The sequence below is a fragment of the Channa argus genome, chromosome 4 (genome assembly GCF_033026475.1).
Source record: "Channa argus isolate prfri chromosome 4, Channa argus male v1.0, whole genome shotgun sequence".
In the NCBI taxonomy this organism is placed as follows: domain Eukaryota; kingdom Metazoa; phylum Chordata; class Actinopteri; order Anabantiformes; family Channidae; genus Channa; species Channa argus.
Genome location: NC_090200.1, coordinates 2,073,829 through 2,093,925, shown reverse-complemented (window position 1 = coordinate 2,093,925; position 20,097 = coordinate 2,073,829). Strand labels below are relative to the sequence as shown.

General features: G+C 41.6%; 2 protein-coding genes across 4 annotated transcripts in view; one reads left to right on the top strand and one right to left on the bottom strand.

The window, feature by feature from the left end:
- Positions 1-18,964, bottom strand: part of LOC137125468 (NACHT, LRR and PYD domains-containing protein 3-like) — a 28,368-nt gene extending 9,404 nt beyond the window's left edge. The window contains exons 1-5 of one of the 2 annotated variants that reach the window (XM_067500970.1): positions 18,661-18,964; positions 11,021-11,142; positions 10,017-10,136; positions 9,701-9,823; positions 1,870-1,992 (exon numbers count right to left, since the gene is read on the bottom strand). In XM_067500970.1, the coding sequence (XP_067357071.1) occupies positions 1,870-1,992; positions 9,701-9,823; positions 10,017-10,136; positions 11,021-11,076 (422 nt within the window). In that variant the 5' untranslated portion in view covers positions 11,077-11,142; positions 18,661-18,964. Of the gene's footprint in view, positions 1-756; positions 6,003-9,700; positions 9,824-10,016; positions 10,137-11,020; positions 11,143-18,660 lie in introns of those variants that run through there. The other variant, XM_067500971.1, reaches the window with a different exon arrangement.
- LOC137125463 (NACHT, LRR and PYD domains-containing protein 12-like) overlaps positions 1-20,097 on the top strand; it is a 382,261-nt gene that overhangs the window by 59,940 nt on the left and 302,224 nt on the right. The gene's annotated exons all lie outside the window — the stretch shown is intronic.

Below are 20,097 nucleotides of genomic sequence, written 5' to 3'. Positions count from 1 at the left end.
CTGTCCTCCACTGGTTGGAACTCAGCTACTGCAGTTGAATGTAACTATTGGGCTGAGCTGCCAGCTTAAGCACCAACCAACCCCAACCCCACCTCATCTGCCTCCCTGCCCCCTCCTAGAAAATCATGTTCCACCTAATACAGACTGAAGACTCAGTGTGTTTACATGCACTTAAAGTAACCAGGTCACAGTCCGATTTCTCATTTAGAGGATTTCTTAACTGTCACGTAAACGGGAAAGCTGGTTTCTGAAATCAGGGTAGGGGTTTAGAGAAACCTGGTTTCCCCCAGTAGATGCCTCCTGGAGAACATCTGCATGGCGAGAGATCATTAATGGGGCAACGCAGCCTTAGAAGTCTAAAAAAGTCACTTTCCACTGTGGATTTGTTTTCACACAGCTTTCACAAACCAGAACAGCAGGAATCTGATCTCTTCATTTCTCCCCCCGAGTGGTTAAAAAGAACCGTTCACCAACATGACATCATGAGCTGCAGCTTTTATTGGAAATCTGGATGTAGCCTGATCTTCACTGCAGGAAGTGAAAGGACAGCTCAGGACATTATCAGATATTTAGTGGGTAGATAGACTGGGAGAGTGTGGGGCAGGAACGAGTAGGCTGGGTGGAGCAGAGTGGTGCCTCATGTAGCATTAGCTTCATAGAAGCTGTTTATTGTAGCTTTAAACCAGAGGATCAATATAGAAAAAGCTCTAACAAAGTGTCTGAAAACAAACTGAGCTGATGTCTGATGATCAACACGTATCTGAGAACTTCCATCAGCTTCATCAATAAGAAATCACATCATTTTTTCTACATACTGTTTGTATTCAGCTGTAACCTGATGGACATAAAATGCTGCTGGCAGCAGAAGATAAAATCCAACATGTAATAAACAAAGTCTTTATAAACCTCTGGTTGTAACCTCACAGTCTGACTCAATAATCATGATTGTAGTGATCTGCAGGTGAAACACTGTTCAGTTAAATGTGGGAGGAAATGTTTGCTCATTTAAAAACCTTCAACAACATTTAATGACAATGTTTTAACATGTAGTAAATTTAAGGAGAATTCAATCAAGTGAAGGTCATGCAGCCTGAGGTGCACACACTTATTTCTCAGCACTGAATTCTCTTATTTAATCAGAGTTTATCAAATGTTTGTGCCAAATGTACAAAGTACATATACTGTACACACAGCAACAGAAGGTCAAATCTTAATTAGACAAATTTAAATATTAACAGTCTGATGACTTTAGTAAATCAAATATCAACTGGGAGAATCTGAAACTGATGTTTTCCTCTGTTCATGTTGGAGCTACTGAAACACTCAGTCACTGAGCAGTGATGTGTTGAAGTGTCTCCACTGACTGCAGACAGAACAAACCTGACAGGAAGTTGAATTTGTCCTGTCATCAGTTTAAATCCTGGCGTTAACGTTGGTTCATCACAGCTGATCTGAGCTGATGTTTGACATTTGAAGCACAATCAGTGACGATCAGCGACTGAGAACAGGAGGCTGCTCCATTCATGATTTCTACACTGAACTTTGCTAACAATGTGTCAGAACTCAGCAGGGAGTTGGTCTGATGTGAAACATCATTTCTCACATTCACAAACTATCATCTCCAATATGATCAATAACTGTGATATTAATGATCCATCAGTGTCAGCGATCACAAAATGAGACATGATTCTTCACTGAGTGTCTCATGTGTCTGTTGAAGAAAAGCAGGTGAACTACACAGTAACACACTTACTGTTAAAGTCAGTTTCCACTGAACCCACATCCTGCAGTGGGTCCCAGCTGATCACAGTCCAGCTGTTATCACGGACATGTTTCTACCTCTGTGACGTCACTAACATCTCATTTTACCTTTTTCTATCAGAGGGTTGTTGTCTTTTAAAATCAATGCGACAATGATTTGAACGGTCGCTCTTCATGGACACACAGCTGGGTTCAGGTCCAGGTCCAGCAGAGTTTAGTCCCCCATAGATCCTGGTAAATAGAGGAGACCAACAGAGAGGGAAATTCACTTTTTAGTCTTCAGTCAAAGAAACTGGAAACTTTCAGAAGTAGATCCCTCTGCTCTCTCAATGTTCTGTTTGTCTAAAGGGAAGAAAATTTCTCCCTACATTCGTTGACTTTGTTCAGATCCACGTTATTAAATGATGGAAAGATTTTGCCATTTTGATGCTATTTAAATATTTTTGGGTTTTCTATTGGGCCACTCTAACAAAGCAATGTCCGCCAATTTATATTCTATTCTATACTTTACTCTATTCTATATGGCAGAAAGGTGGAGGCCCTCCACCTAGATGACATGCCATTGGAGTTACGTCGGGGAGACAAGCGAAGGCGAATAAGAAGGAAAATAGGCTTCAGAAGAGGGATAGGGAACAGATTGAGGCGAAGGGGCAGCCGGCTACCCCTACCTGCCATCACGCTGTCAAATGTCCGATCACTACAGAACAAAAGTGAGGAACTTTCTACACTCGTGAAGTAAGATCTGCACATCACAGTGAGGGAGATGGATTGTTGTAAACACTATGAATTAATGACTGTATCCTTCAGACCACATTATTTACCCAGACAGTTCTCTCAGATTACTGTGATTTTAGTGTACGAACCAGGGCCTGATTTGAATATGGCAGCCGAGCACATCGTGGACAGTTATAATAGAGCTGTCAATCAGACTGGAGATCAGCCTGAGTTCATACTGGGGCATTTTAATAAGTGTGACATTGCCCCACATCTGCCCAGTTTGGGACAATATGTCACTGCCCCCACCAGAAAAGAGAAAACACTGGACTTGTGCTTTGGCAGCATCCTTAATGCATTAAAATCAGGCCCCACCCCTTGGCCTTTCCAACCATAATCTTATTTTGTTACTGCCAAGATATAGATCTCAACTAAAACTGGTGAACCCATCATAAAACCCAATGTCTGGAATAAAGATGCAATTGAAGCACTAAGGGGATGTTTTGAGCTGACAGACTGGGATTTGTTTTTTAATGACTGTGGTGATGACTCTAATAAACTGACTGAGGTACTGACCTCATATATTGTGTTCTGTGAAGGTATTGTTCCTCCTACCCAGCACATAACTATATATCCAAACAATATAAGGTGGATTACTAAGGACCTGAAAATGTGCTTGATTCAAAATAAAAAGACAAATTAAGGGTGAGGGAACTGGAGGGTTCAGGGTTCAGGAGGTGTCAGGATCTTGTTGCACTTCCTGTCCCTGGACTTTTATTTTGTGGCCCCTTCTCCTTACTTCCTGTCCCTGGTTATGTTTACCCAGCTTTACCCTCGTTGTCCCTCATTGTTTGCACCTGTCCCACCCTCTATTTAAGTTCAGTCTTCCCTTCACTCCCCTGCCAGATCCTTGTCGTTGTTAATGTGGTCTCTGCCATTGTGGTTACTGGCTTCCTCGTTGTCATTATTATCCTCACCAACCCCACAGTAGACTCTGGACTTTTGGTAAAGCCTGAAACTTATGTTTCTTGAACTCTTGGGAGATCTGGACTCTAGCATCTTGGACTCCAGCATCTTGGACTTTGGTATCCTGGACTCTGTGTTTCCTGTGTGGTCTTGGTCTGAGGTTTTGCCTTTTGTTTAATTCAGTATTTTGGTCTAGTCCCTAGTTTTCTCTGCTTGTTTTATCCTGGTTTTTTCATGTATAGGTTTGCTCGTGTGCTCTTCAGTTTGCCAGTGCTTTATGTTGAGTTTTTGTGACTGCCTCCCCTTAGTCCTTGTGTTTATGTGCTCCCCCAACTCTGTTACTTTGGTATTGTTCCCTTCCAGTGTGTTTAAGTTGTGCTCCGTTTTACTTTATTCATTATTACGTGTTATTCTTTGTTCAGTAGTTCGTCCATTGATATTTCTTAGTCCCCTTAGCCTTACCCTTGTGTTTACCCGCTTTAGTGGTTTAACGGTTATCTGTGCCTTATTTATTCAGTAGCCTGTTAGTTCTTTCATTTCCAAGTCTAACTTGTCCCCTGAGCCTTAGCTGTGTTTATTCTGGTAATTCGGTTCTCCTCTTGTTTTCAAGTTAACTCCTTTCGTGTGCTGGTCCTGTTCATGACTTACATCTCTTTCAATAAAAGCCCCTTATTTTGCAAACCCTCGCTCTGTCTCTTCTCTTGGGTCCATCCCTTAACCAAGACCGTGACAGGAGGAGGCCAAGTTGGCTAAGGTTAATTTTAAGAACAGGTAATGTGAGGGAGGCATGGCAGGGCTTAAACATCATGATGGACAGAGCCACCAAAGCTGCAGTGGCTGACTGCCCAGATATCCTGCCTCCTTCACAGAGCAGTTAAATAATCACTTCACAAGGTTCAATAGCCAAAGCAGACCTCATACTTGGGCCTCTGTAACCCCTAGCTCCTCCATCCAAGCCCTCACTATGAGCAAACAACTTGTCACATCCATCTTAGGCAAAGTTAACTCCAACAATGCTGCAGGATCGGAAGGGCTCAGAGGCAGAGTGCTTTAATAATGCTCCGCTCAGCTGGGTGGGGTTCTTACCAGGCTCTTTCAGCACCTTCTGGATTCCAGCTGTGTACCAAAACAGAGGAAGGAATCATAATAATTCCAATCCCTAAGAAGACAAGGACTTCTAAGTTAAGGACTAAGTTAAGGCTTTGACATTGGTGCTCTGCAAATGTATGGAAAGAGGGGTGACCGAGGGTGTGTCAGCAGCTGTCAAATATGCTGCAAGACAAACTGGACCCACTTCAGTTCGCCTATAGGGTGAGGCGTGGTGTAGAGGATGCATGTCTCTCACTTCTAGATACCGTTACCAAACAGCTGGATTCTGCACGTCCACAAACCAAAGTTTTATTTATGGACTTTTCCTCCACTTTTAACACTGTACAGATGGACAATCTATTGTCTCTCGAATCTTCATGCACACCACACACTGATTTTATGGATAGAGGACTTCTGACAGGACAGGCCCCAACATGTGCGTTTTCATGGTTTTAAATCCAGTACATTGGTTTAAAGTCCTGAGGACGGCCTCAGGACTGTGTTTTGTCTCCTATGATCTTCTCTGTCTACACAAACAGCATCTGTTGCAACAGGGGAGGAATTAAACTTCTAAAGTATGCAGACGACATGGCCCTGGTGGCTCACGTGACTGACACCCATACTCTGTCTCTATACCAGCAGGAAGGCGACAGGATGGCTCAGATACTTGCTGAGAACTCATTGGAGCTGAATATTAAAAAAAACAAAAGAAATGTGTTTTGGGGTTAGAGGAAAAAATTCAGCGTTGCTAAACCAACCACTGAATATTTAGTCAGTTGGTGGAGCAAGTACAATCTTTTAAGTACCAAAGGTAGAGATTGACACGTGCTTGTCCTTCACACAACATATTGACTGTGTCCAAAAAAGCACAACAGCGCCTCCACCTGCTGAGGAAGATAAGGGTCATTCAAGTCAGCAAGGACATTTTAAGTTTGGTTTACAGATCACTCATCGAATCCATTCTCATTTTCAGTATTACAACTTAGAATAACTGTCTTACCGTTAAACACAGAAACAAACTTTCCCACATGATTAATCAGACCAGCAGGATAACTGGATCACTACAGACTCCTCTATCTGGACTTTATAGCCGATCGGTGGAGAAGAAAGCCACCCAGATTATTAAGGACCCCTCGCATCCCCTACATAGTTCCTCCACACTGCTGCCATCAGAAAGGTGTTACAAAGTCCCATTGGCCTGTAAAAACATCTACAAAAAATCATTCATCATTCATTCGGCTGAATGTACAGCCACAGCCTTTAAGCCTCATTTGTCCTTTATGGAAAGGGAGTTAAAACATGATGTACTCTGCACCACGAGCTCTTGATTACTGAGAGTAAAACTAAACACTAAAAACAAACCATCATGTCTGAATCTCTCTCTGATTTATGCTGACTTAATAAAGTCAGCATAAATACAACATATTTAGTGGACTTGAAACTTTATTTTTTCAAAGTTGCTGTTTTAATGCAACATGCAATTGCAACTAAAATTGCAACATGGAGCAAGCCATAGGCAACAGTGGAGAGGAAAAACTCCCTTTAACGGAAGAAACCTCCAGCAGAACCAGGCTCAGGGTAGACGGCCATCTGCCTCGACCGGTTGGGGTGAGTGGAAAGGGGAGAGAGAAAAGAACAGAGCAACAAAAAGCAACAACAAAACATCGGGCAGATTGGTAGGACCAGTAGCTGCACGCTGGAAGACACACAGCTTCAAAGCCGGGGGACACCTGCAGAAAGGGACAGAGAGAGGGGGACAGAGGAGGACAAAGACAACTACGGGAGAGAACACACAGAGTTAATGACATACAGTGGTGACAATTGCGGGGTGAGAGGAGAGGAGAGATGGTCAAGAGGAGGAAAGGAGCTCAGTGCATTGGGGGGTGGGTCCCCCAGCAGTCTAAGCCTATGGCAGCATAACTATAACTAACTATATGCTTTATTAAAGAGGAAGGTTTTAAGCATAGACTTAAAAGTAGAGAGGGTGTCTGCTTCCCGAATCTGAACTGGGAGCTGGTTCCACAAGAGAGGAGCTTGATAGCTAAAGGCTCTACCTCCCATTCTACCTTTGGAAATTCTGGGAACCACAAGTAGGCCTGAATTCTGAGAGCGAAGTGGTCTACTGGGATGATATGGTGCTATGAGATCTTCTATATATGATGGAGCCTGACCATTCAGAGCTTTATATGTAAGAAGCAGGGTTTTAAATTCTATTCTAATTTTAATGGGAAGCCAATGGAGAGAAGCTAGTGAAGGTGAAATATGATCTCTCTTGCTAGTTCCAGTCAGCACTCTTGCTGCAGCATTTTGGATTAATTGCAGGCTCTTTAGGGAGTTACTGGGGCATCCTGAAAGTAGGGAATTACAGTAGTCCAACCTAGAAGTAACAAATGCATGGACCAGTTTTTCGGCATCACTTTGAGACAGTATGCTCCTAATTTTGGCAATGTTTCGTAGGTGGAAGAAGGCTGTTCTAGAGATTTGTTTTATATGTGACTTAAAGGACAGATCCTGATCAAAAATAACTCCAAGGTTCCTTGCAGTAGTACTGGAGGCCAGACTTATGCCATCTAGGGTAACAATATGGTTGGACATCATATCTCTGATATTTTTGGGCCCAAATACTATGACTTCAGTTTTGTCTGAGTTTAAAAGTAAAAAATTGTGGGACATCCAGGCCTTTATGTCTTGTAGGCTTGAAGCTTTATTAACTGATTATTTTCATCTGGTTCCATAGATAAATATAGCTGGATATCATCAGCATAACAGTGGAAATTTATGGAGTGTTTTCTAATAATGTTGCCTAAAGGAGACATATATAAAGTAAAAAGTATTGGTCCTAACACAGAGCCTTGTGGAACTCCATAGCTAACCTTTGTGTGCATGGAGGATTCATCATTAACATGAACAAATTGAAATATATCAGATAAGATTTAAACCAACCTAGTGCAGTTCCTGTAATTCCAATTTCATGTTCCAGTCTCTGTAATAAAATGTTATGATCAATGGTATCAAATGCAGCACTAAGATCTAACAGAACAAGTATAGAGATGAGTCCAGTATCTGAGGCCATGAGAAGATCGTTGGTGACTTTTACCAGTGCTGTTTCTGTACTATGATGAACTCTAAATCCTGACTGAAACTCTTCATACAAATTATTCCTATGAAGGTGATCACATAATTGTTTTGCGACTACTTTTTCAATTATTTTAGAAATAAAGGGGAGATTAGATATTGGTCTGTAATTGGCTAAAACACCTGGGTCAAGACAGGGTTTTTTAAGTAATGGTTTAATTACAGCTACCTTATAGGCCTGTGGTACATAGCCTGTTTCTAAAGATAGATTGATGATATCTAATATGAACGTATCTATTAAGGGTAAAGCTTCCTTGAGCAGCTTAGTTGGAATAGGGTCTAGCAGACAGGTTGTTGGTTTAGATGAGGTAATAATTGAAATATGTTATAGTAGGGACTAATGTAAGTATGAGTGGAGAGAGCCACCTAAAGACAATACACTGTATTCACACACCATCTTAAGACACAAAAGACACTTTCAATGACCTCATCTCTAGTTCTATGGTCAGAAGTAAGTAAGCGTTGCATATTTCAGCATCATACACAAGCAAACCATATGTTAAAAAATCCAGAACAACAGGTGGAATCCATTGGTACTTTGGTTCCAGAGAGTGCCAGGTTAAGAGACCATGATCATCTGCCTCTTTTCCAGGTCAGAAGGAGTGAGGACTAGCTGACAAAGCTAAGAGCAGAGTCTTGAGTTTGACTCATAAGCCTCCGTTTACCCCAATGTCTGTGACACTCTGGCAGGGGAAGAGCGTGGAACGGACACATAGGCTTGCAGATAGTTATACAGGCAGGGAGGGAAGGTTTTCTGCCCTTACAGATCTTGTTAGGAAGTATTTCGTCGTATTTCGTAGACTGACAAAGAAAAGACACTCTAGTCAAAATGTGAAGTCAACAGTTGGGTAACAGGTAGCAGATGGTTTGCTACACACCTGAACCATATTAATACACAACTGATTGGTGTTGATGACATTAGATCTATTTTGGTTTGGACACAAAGCAGCAGAACTCTGCAGTAAACTATTCTCCATTTTCTACCTTCTCACTGCTGATGAATTTGTCAGCCTGTCCTCTAACAAGGTGGCAGCCATTAGCTCACAGTTCTTCCCACTAGATGGAGAAAACTCCATTCATCAAACAGCACATCACATGATTTTCCACACAGACACATCCACTCTGCACTCAAACCATCCTTCCACCAGTCCTCTAGGTCCAATCCCCTCCACTCTCATACATCTAACTGCACCCACACTGACCTTTCTGACAGATTACATTTAAAAACTGATAATAGATTGTACAGGTACCTAATGAAGTATCAAACATGTCTTGGGAAGTGGAGGCTTAAAAACGAGCTAACAGAAATACCAGGGAGTTAAAAACCCCAACAATCACGTGCTCCAAAATGGGCTGCTGGACTTTTCTAAGAAAGTCATCACCACCTGTTCACCAATTCCCTTTGATAATCAGTTCATTAATTCCTGCCCAGCTTTTCTATCTGTCAGTAACACTTGTAGACGATGCCATGCCCACCTGTCCTGCAGTTACCCCCACCTTCCAATTCCCTTCACACACCAGCTCCCTATTTCCTCATCAGCCCAACAGCACTGAAGCTGCTCCACTTGCTAGTCAAGTACAGAAAGAGGCTCCTACAGGGCAATGATGCTGTAGGAGTGAACTGCCATGTTCTTTCCATGGTTTTCTCTTGTTTTTCTCCTTAGGGAGGTTTAGCCCAGTTATTTTAGTTTGTTTCATCTTAGGAATTAGCAGAACTTTCTTCAAGGAACAGATTCAGTGGTTTGCTGTTTTGGCCTTGGTTCACGCAGAGTAAAAGTGCTTCACTTCTGTATCATTGTCCCTTAGTTCCAGTAATAAATTATACACTTAATTGCAAGTTTGGAATCCAGACTTTTGGAGAGCATCAAGGGAAAGATTTACAACTTCCATGTAACTTAGCAACCCAGTAACACACTCACTGTTAAAGTCAGTTTCCACTGAACCCACATCCTGCAGTGGGTCCCAGCTGATTACAGTCCAGCTGTTATCAAGGACATGTTTCTATCTTTGTGAGGTCACTGACATCACATTTTACCTTTTTCCATCAGAGGATTGTTGTCTTTTAAAATTAATTCGCCAAATATTTGACCCATCACTCTTAAAGGAGACACAGCTGGGTTCAGGTCGAGAACGAGCAGAGTCTGGTCTCACACAGATCCTGGTAAATAGAGGAGACCAACAGAGAGGAAAATTCACTTTTTAGTCTTCAGTCAAAGAAACTGGTGGAAAATCTAGAAACTTTCAACAAGAACAAATCAATAAAAGTACATTTCTTCACTGAACGATTTCAGATTATTTTCTCTATAAAAACTGGACTAAAACTAAAACACTGATTAACACAAACAGCTCACCTCTTTGCAGCAGGGGGTCGTCTGTTAAAATTAATTTGACGATTATTTGAGACGTCACTCTTAAAGGAGACACAGCTGGGTTCTGGTTCAGGTCCAGCAGAGTCTGGTCCCCCATAGATCCTAGTAAATAGAGGAGACCAACAGAGAGGAAAATTCATTTTTTAGTCTTCAGTCAAAGAAACTGGTGGAAAATCTAGAAACTTTCAACAAGAACAAATAAATGAACTTTCTTTCCTCTAAATGATTTAGAGCATTTGTTTGTGTCTTTATTAAAATAAATAAATAAATACAAAATTGATTTTATATAAATATAATGAAGTCCAGGTAGCTTTGAATACATGAGCTCCTACATTAGAGCTTTGTGTTAACTACTGTGTTACTACTTGATTGGACACAAAGTTCAGCAACAACTCTGCACAATCAGTGGACTAAGTGTCTGTAGTTTTAATCAATTTATATTTCTAATTCATCAGCATTGGCTGATGTCTGTGCCCAACCACCCATTAAAAAAAAACATCAGTTAATTTTTACTGTGTGTGCATCAGCTCAGAACATGAAGAAAAAAACAACAAGAATTGTTCATCAGCACACGTTGAAAATAACATCAGCTCTTTCCCCTGATCTCTCATCCACCATCCACCACAGCAGCTTGTTGACTGATCATTAACTACTATGAACATGTTTAACTGAATCCTGAAAGGATTTGGCAGAAAAACCACTGTGTACATATTGACACTCTGTAGAGTTAAGATCTAAATATGACCAGTTTGGATCAGGAAGGATCCCACATCCAAACACAGCTGAGCAACACAGAGCTTGTTTCAGCCTGAAATCCACACTGTCAACGTCACGTCTTTTCTGTCCTATCACATGTTGGATGACACTTTTCTACTGAACTATGAATAGTTTTAAAGTGGAGTCTTGATGCTGCTATTCAGGATGAGTTTGTTCCTTAAATGTTTCGTATTGCTGCAGAAACTATAAAGGGATTGAAGGTGACTTACCCTCCTGGTCCAACGGTGTCCAACGGTGGTAATAAACGGTACAACAGTGGATCCATGAACTGATGACTCTTCAGTGAGTCTCCGATGACTCACATCAGGGTTCAAAGTCAAGTTCAGAAGACCTGGGCACCACATAGACACGGGTACAAAGAGAACACCAGCAGAGAAAGAGAGAGAGAGTTTTTTTATTTTTAGTCACTGAAGTTAGAAAATCATTGAGACTGAGTTCCTGATCCCTCTTTAGACCATTCACAGTGGTCCTGCTGCCAGTCTTTACCGGATGCTGCCATTACTACTCTCTACTACTATTTGTTCATATCAAATCTTGAATTGGATGAGGTGGGGGATGGGGAGCCAGTGGTGGTCATGCAGAATGGGTGATGTGAGACAGAGCATCCACACTATGGACAATATCTTCCTTGGTCATCGACAGCATCTGTTTATTTCCAATGGAAATGCAGTGTAAGTCCATGCACTGATAGAAAGGATTAAAACTAATCTGATCTACTGGCTTCATCGATCCTCCTCTTCATCATTTCTCCTTCTTCTCTTCTTCAGATCAGTGGCAGCTGAATGCAGTCAGAGGAAGCTGCCATCAGCTTCTCCACTTCTACCATCAGTCACTAGATGGAGGCAGGAAGCTAAACTCCTCATGATGTGTGTGCTGGTGACACATTTACTGTAAATAAGGTTTTAGTTACAGAACTATAATTACAACTGGGAGAAACTAACCAACTGAACTCACTACTTATTACTGATTATTAATAGCAGTGTTCATATCATAAACTACAGCTACTGTTCAATAACAAATATTTGTTCACAGCCTAATTTCTCAATGAAAACACGACTTAATAAGTAACTGTACATTATTTAATGACTGTTTTAATGTAATGTCTTGTTTAGTGCACGATAGAATAACACAATGTGGCTCCTGGTTACTAAAACAGTGATATCCCCTCCCTCCCAAAGTGACCTCCCACTTTACTGTTAATAGGAAACATCTCACATTCATTAAGGTTCTGTTTCTGTCAGCTATATTATCTAATTACTCCATTGGTATTAATACAAAACAGCAACAAAACAGCTAAGAGAAACTATGAGAAGATGCAGTCAACATGCTACATTTATAAAAACGGAACATCAGAAGCTGTGGATGTAAATATAACGTTAATGTTACTTTCACTTGGACATGTTTCATGCTGCCATTAGAATAAGTTTGAGATTATATCAAAGGTTTATAATCTAAATATATTTGTTCTTTAATGAAATATCACTGTTTTCCCATCTTAATTTGTAACACATAGATGAAGAATATATAAAAAAAATTGAAGGATTCAAACCTCCTACGATAGACGATATAAAATTAGAAATGTTAATTCCTTATTACCATTCTGGTTTAGGTAATAAATAAATAAAAACACTGGAGGTCAAGCAAAAACAATTACTTTATAATAGAAGAACTAAGAACAAACAAAACAAAACAAACTAATAAAAAGATAAAATTCACATAATGAAATGTATCAAATAAAACTATTAGAAACTCAGAAGTTGGTGCAAACTGCAATTTGAAATCCTCAGCATATTGAAACAAACTGCTTATTTTCTCATCATGAAAAATAACTTATTTGCACTTATTTTTTCTGGATGCATAAATCTCTACAAATTCTCCCATATGGGACCCATTTATTAATGTTCTCATACAGACTCGCAAATGTTCTCCTTGTCCCCGGTTCCTGATTCTGTTTACACCTAATGAAAGTGAAGATTTTTCTTTGGTGACTAAATTCTTTAAAACTTTGTTTGAAACCTGTGAGGTCAACATGGGCTGTGTTTGAGGTTCTTTAACCATTCTGGGTCCCAGTCAGATGTTCTACGTTTGCTTCTATCTGCTGGTTTATCTGCAGCTTATGTTTAATCTATAGCCTGTATAACTTTGTTATATTACAAATCTCACTTTTATTTGATTCATTACAAGACAGATTGTTAACGTTAAATGTTGATCTTCTGTTAAACTACTATAACGACACATTTTAACGTGTAATGTATTAAAAGTCAAAGACGAGACAAATACAGTTACATTGTGGATTTATGAGAAAACATGTTTTTCAGCTGTTTTCCAGCTGGTCTGGTGACACAGGAGGAGGGCAGCTCCTGTTAAAGGACACCGGCGGCCTGGTAGCTCAGTGGGTTTGAAAAGTTCTCACCAGCTGGACTGGCTTCTCTGGCAGCAGCACATGTACTAGGTCCTCGGCCTCCAAACCCTCTTGAACATTTTTGTGCATTTTTTGTGGATTATTGATACATAAATTATTGAATTGTTGGGCCTAGTGCTATAGCTGCTGTATTCTCTGTATATCTTGTAAATAGCACTAGTCAACACTATTGGTGGAGAAACTGAAGCTTTCTGAAGCTCTGAATCAATATTAGGACATTGTGTTGAAAATGGTTTAGTGTTTCGAAGCATTTGAGTTAAATATGGCGACATCTGCTGCCAAATCATTGATATCACAAGTGAATGAGCAAAATAAATGATGAAACTTTTGATTTGAATTCAGGTTGGTTTTATGCTGCCATTATTGTGATTTTGTTCAACAGTGGTGATTATATAATTAAATGCAAATTTGGAATCCAGACTTTTGGAGAACATGAAGGGAACAGCTTTGTTTTGTTCTTTCTTGTTACACTCCTACCCTCCTAGATTCAATTCAAAGATTCAAAGATTCAAAGTGTTTATTGTCATATGCACAGATAGAACGCATGTTTCCCTGTACAATGAAATTCTGACTTTGCCCTCCACTCTGAATGTCACACAGTAAGTAAGATGAGAATTTACAAAAAATAGAAATAAAATAAAACACAAATAAAATAAAAAAGTAATAAAATAAGAGCAAACAAATAAGAGCAATAAGGTGAGGTAGTGCAATTCAAAAACAATTTGTGTGATTCGTGAGCAGTTGTGTCCATGTATCAGTTGTGTCCGTGTAACAGTTATGTTATGTTATGTTATGTTCATGGTTGCAAACTCCTGTCAGCTGTTTAGGAGTCTGATGGCAGAGGGGAAGAAAGAGTTCTTCAGTCTCGAGGTTCTGCATTTCACACTTCTGTACCTCCGTCCTGAGGGTAGAAGTGTGAACAGTCCGTGCTGGGGGTGAGAGGGGTCTTTGAGGGTGGAAGCAGCTCTCCTGTGGACTCTGCGGTGGTAGATGCTCTGCAGAGAGGGCAGTGGAGTCCTGGTGATCTTCTGCACAGTCTTCACTCTCTGCAGGCGTTTGGTCCATGACAGTAGTGCTGCTGTACCACACAGTGATGCAGTTGGTCAGGACACTCTCAATGACGCAGCTGTAGAAGTTGCTGAGGATCTTGGGCGACATGCCAAACTTCCTCAGCCTCCTCAGAAAATACAGCCGCTGTTGGGCCTTCTTGACCAGCTGTGTGACGTGAGGTGTCCAAGTGAGGTCCTCACTGATGTGGACACCCAGGTATTTAAAGCTGCTCACCCTGTCCACTTCAAGCTCCCGGATGAACAGTGGCTGATGCGTTCTCCTCTCCTTTCTTATGTCCATTATCATCTCCTTCGTCTTGTCCGTGTTGAGGGTGAGGTTGTTGTCTCTGCACCATGACACCAGACTGGCCACCTCCCTCCTGTAGGCTGCCTCGTCACCGCCAATCACTGCGGTGTCGTCCGCGAACTTCAGGATGATGTTGTCCTTGTGGGAGGCGACACAGTCATAGGTGAACAGGATGTAGAGGATGGGGCTGAGTACACAACCCTGCGGAGTGCCAATGTTTGTGATGAGTCTGGCTGAAGTCCTGTTACCAATCCTGACAGACTGAGGTCTGCCAGTCAGGAAGTCTAGGAGCCATTCACAGAGGGTGGGGTGCAGACCAAGTGTGGACAGTTTGTGGGTGAGTTTGTGGGTGATGACCGTGTTGAAGGCGGAGCTGTAGTCTATGAAAAGTATCCTAAGGTATGAGTCCTTATTTTCCAGATGAGAGAGGGAGTAGTGGATGGCAGCAGCAATGGCATCCGAGGTGGACCTGTTGGGCCGGTAGGCATACTGCAGGTGGTCGATAGTAGCACGATGTTATCAACACAAGTGCTGATGTACCCAGTCACATGCTCAGCATAATCCTGTACACTGATGGAAGAGTCCTCCAGAGTGGCTGCAGCTTTAAACACATCCCAGTCTGTCAGAGCAAAACAGTCCTGCAAGGTGGTCTCAGTCTCTGGGGTCTAGAGTTTAACCTGTTTGGTGCCAGGGTGTGTTTGTTTCAGTCTTTGTCTGTAAGCAGGGTACAGGAACAAAGAGATGTGGTCTGAGTGTCCAAAGTGGGGGTGGGGTGCAGCCCTGTATGCACCACGTATGTTGAATCAGAATCAGAATCAGAAAGAACTTTATTGCCAGGCATGTTTACACATACTAGGAATTAGTTTTGATGACAAAGCTTCACAGTGCAACAGAATGACAGTGACAATACAAGAACAAATAATAAGAATAAAGGAATAATATACAATATAAAGATAAATGCAAAAAGCTAAACAAAATGTAAAATTGACAAATGTGAATACAGTAGTTATGTGTGCAACATGAAAGTAAAGTATGAGTTTTAATTAGCTTATGTGCAATAGTGTTATGTGTTCTGTGATGGTCAAGTGTTCATGAGGGTGATTGCCTGAGGGAAGAAACTGTTCCTGTGTCTGGTCGTTGTGGTACTCAGGGCTCTGTAGCGTCGACCAGAAGGCAACACTTCAAACAGGGAGTGTGCTGGATGTGAGGGGTCCAGAGTGATCTTCTTTGCCTTTTTCCTCACTCTGGATAAGTACAGTTCTTGGAGACTGGGGAGGGCTATACCAATGATTCGCTCAGCAGTCCGGACTACTCTCCGTAGTCTTCTGAGATCAGACTGGGTAGCTGAGCTGAACCAAACAGATATAGCAGTGCAGAGGATGGATTCTATGATTACAGAGTAAAACTGTTTCAGCAGCTCCTGTGGGAGGTTGAACTTCTTCAGATGGCGAAGAAAGTACAACCTCTGCTGGGCCTTTTTCACAATGGAGTCAATGTGTATGTCCCACTTCAGGTCCTGGGAGATTGTGGTGCCCAGAAATCTGAATGACTCCACTGCAGTCACAGTGCTGTCCATGATGGTGAGTGGGGGGAGAGCAGGAGGGGTTCTCCTGAAGTCTACGATCATCTCCATTGTCTTGAGCGTGTTGAGCTCCAGGTTGTTAAGGCCGCACCAGACGGCCAGCTGTTCCACCTCCAGTCTGTAAGCCGACTCGTCACCGTCCTGGATGAGGCCTATCAGTGTGGTGTCGTCCGCAAACTTCAGGAGCTTGACAGAGGGGTGTTTAGAGGTGCATTCGTTGGTGTACAGGGAGAAGAGCAGTGGGGAGAGAACACAGCCCTGAGGGGCACCGGTGCTGATGGTGCGAGTACTGGATGAGAGTTTACCCAGCCTCACTAGCTGCTGTCTGTCTGTCAGGAAGCTGGTGATCCACTGACAGACAGAGGAGGGCACGGAGAGCTGAGTAAGTTTGAGCTGGAGAAGTGATGGGATAATGGTGTTAAAAGCAGAGCTGAAGTCCACAAACAGGATCCTCACATAAGTCCCTGGTCTGTCCAGATGCTGTAGAACATAATGCAGTCCCATGTTCACTGCATCGTTCACAGACCGGTTTGTTCGGTAAGCAAACTGCAAGGGGTCCAGTAAGGGTCCAGTGATGTCCTTCAGATAAGCCAAAACCAGTCTTTCAAATGACTTCATGACCACAGACGTCAGAGCCACGGGTCTGTAGTCACTAAATCCAGTGATTTTGGGTTTCTTTGGGGCCGGAAAAATGGTGGAGCGTTTAAAGCAAGCTGGGACTTCACACAGCTCCATTGATGTTGCTGTAAACATGGTCCAGAGTGTTCTTATCACGGGTGGGAATGTCCACATGCTGCTGGTATTTGGGGAATACAGTCCGTAAACTACACTGGTTGAAGTCGCCAGCAGCAATAAAAACAGCGTCAGGATGAGCCGTTTCTAACGCGCTGATGACATCATGGAGTTTGCTGAGTGCTGCCGTGGAGTTAGCTCGCGGGGGGATGTAAACAGCGGCCAAAAACACAGCAGTAAATTCCCTCGGTAGATAATAAGGAGGCACTTCAGCAGTAGAAACTCCACATCTGGCGAACAGTGTTCATCCACCGTCTGTATGTCTCCACACCACGAGTTGTTGACAAACACACACCCACCTCCCCCTTTAGCCTTACCGGACGCGACCGTTCAGCTACAGACTCACTCGGTGAACAGAGTGAGTCTGTAGCTGAATGGCGTCCTCTGGGACTTTGTCTGAGAGCCAGGTCTCGGTAAAAATCAGTGCGCAATGTTACCTACAGTGATGCCTGTAATTCCAATCTTAAAATGTTAAAAAAACCCTTGAACACAGCACGTGGGATTTTACTCTTTGATGTTCCGACACAGAACAATGACGCACAGTAACACACATGTGGCCAAGGGGTATTGGGGGTGGGCTGTATTCACAGTGAAGTGCAGTAGGACTGTATATAAATAGTAATTTAGAGACCTGAGTATTTTCTACTATCACGCTTTATTAAGGGCTTTTGAAAGTCACTGCAGGTTTTATTTGTACCACAACAGTTACATTTATAAACTGAGGAACAAATCTGCAGCTTTGTCTAAAGATAAAGTTCAGCAACAAAGCAGCAGTGAATACTGACAGGATATCACGTCCATAAAACACTGCTTTTTGTTTTCACTGCAACAATCACAGAAATGTCATCACTTTATAAAAAAGGTCACATGGCTTACAAGACTTTACATTTATCTGCTTTGTCAAGCAGATAAAAGCATTTCCCAAACGATTTAATGTAAATGAAAAATGTATTTATGAAAATTAAACCAGCTCCTGTGTATTATGTGCATTAATTGCTTCTTCTTATCTTAATCTGAAAAGTAAATGTAAACACGTAAATAAAAAGTAAAATATTTCCCCCTGAAATGTACTGGAGTTAAAGTTTAAAGTAGCAGAACACGGGAATATCCAAGTAAAGTAACATCAAATGTGAACTAACGTGGCCCAATTTATTGGATTAAACCTACTTAGTTACTTCCCACAGCGGAAGTTACAACAGCTGATGAATGTGTCTAAAAACCACAGAAAGCTTCTAAATCAATTAACAGACACATAGGTTATTAAAACTTTATTTTGCGTAAAGCTTTAAAGAAACATGAACTATTTGAATAAAGCCTCTCGGTAGCAGTAATAACTAAACCACAGAGAAGAGAAGTCCTGCGGCCATGTCCGTGACGCAGTGTCCTCAACTTTCCGAATATATAACTTATTTACATTTAGAAATACATAATTAACTAATGACTCTGTCTTCACCCACTGACCATCATCTGACTCCACTTCTGCTGATTTTACTGACTTTTCCCACTTTTACTACGTTCTACTTTTACTGATATTAACCCAACATCGCGGTTGTTTGTCTGCTTCGCTCGCAGTTCACAGTTGAAGCTGTGAGTCTGTAAACGTGAACAATTCAACAGCAGATTTCTACAGTTTCTACTGTAACTAAACCAACAACGACTAATGTTCACGAGTGAAACAGTAAAGTCCGTTTTTTTACCTTCAGACGGACGTTTGGATGAAGAAAACACTCTGCGTCACTTCGGTAAAAGTGAAACTAAACATTGACACGAACAAACTGGGCGTGTGTTTGTGGGGAGGAGGAAAAGACTATGTCCGAATTATTCCACTGCTGGGAGGTAACTAAGTACATTTATTCAGTGAAGAAGTTAACATCAGATATTTAGTAAATTGGTTAATCACTTCAGTTTTCAAGTGGATGTGCAAATCTCTTTAATATTAGTGTAAATTCAAATTAGTTAGACAGAAGGAGACATTTGAACCCATCACTGTAGATTCTGACAAACTCGATCAACGTTTAATTGTTTTCTATCATTTTGTGAATGAAATTATTAAATGTATTATACCCGGGGGTTATTAGCATTAGCATTAGTGTTGCTGGTAAATTTTAATTGACATCTTCTGCTCCTGGGTGTTTGGTGTGTGGGTGGGCGTGTCCGAGCGATGGGCCACAGGATTGGACTAAACACTTCTCGTCTTCCGGATGACAGCAGTCTCGCTCGCTCTTGCTCCGCCCACTTCCAGCCAACCATATTAGGATGATTAAATAGCCAGCAACTGCGTGTCATGAAGCTGTTTCTATTATTATGTCCACCTAATTAAGTACATCATGAAGGAGGATTTACTGCAGGATTGTTGGATTAGACTGACTTAATCTGAGCCCAATAAATGTACAACTGAGGGGGAATTATTCAACATGTCTACAACAGCAAAGTCCTCACATAGACTGAGTGATGTCTCCTTAATCAAATGGAAACTGTGTGAAGTGTAAGAAGAATGGACATGAAATCAGTCCCTATGACTGATCCCCGTCCTCTGTCTGCTGATGGGGACTTTCTGCTCACAGCTACAGGTGATACAGGGTCCTGTCTGTGACTGTCTCAGGGTCCATCAGAACCTGTGGTACATCCATCTTTTTATGACTTCCAGCTTTAGGTGGATGTGAACTAACGTGTTCATAGCAGTTAGTTATTAACCAACGAGCTTGTTGTGGTGAACACATAACGGTGGATGGGAAACTGCCAGCACAGCGCTTTTCTTTGAATTTCTGATCGTTTAACATGTGTTTGCCTCATTTCTTCTTGTAGATCGCTAATTTGCGGAGCGTTTTTACGCCGGAACCCGAATGATGACTGATGTTGTCCGGTCAAGTTAAGCAGTAACTTTGACTTTACCTGATGTGTCTGCTCCCTGTGGTAAAATGAGCCGTTGTTTCTAAACTGCGGTCACATCGTTAAAATATGACTAAGATAAATAAAATAAAAATCGTGTATTGTTAGTTAAAATGCTGGGCGGACTTTACTTTATTCAAAAACTGTACATTAAAATGGCTTTAAAACTGCTATGGTGACAGTTCTCTGTAATTTAAGCAGGAATCCATTTAATGTTTCAGGTAAACTTAAACAGAAAGTTCTTT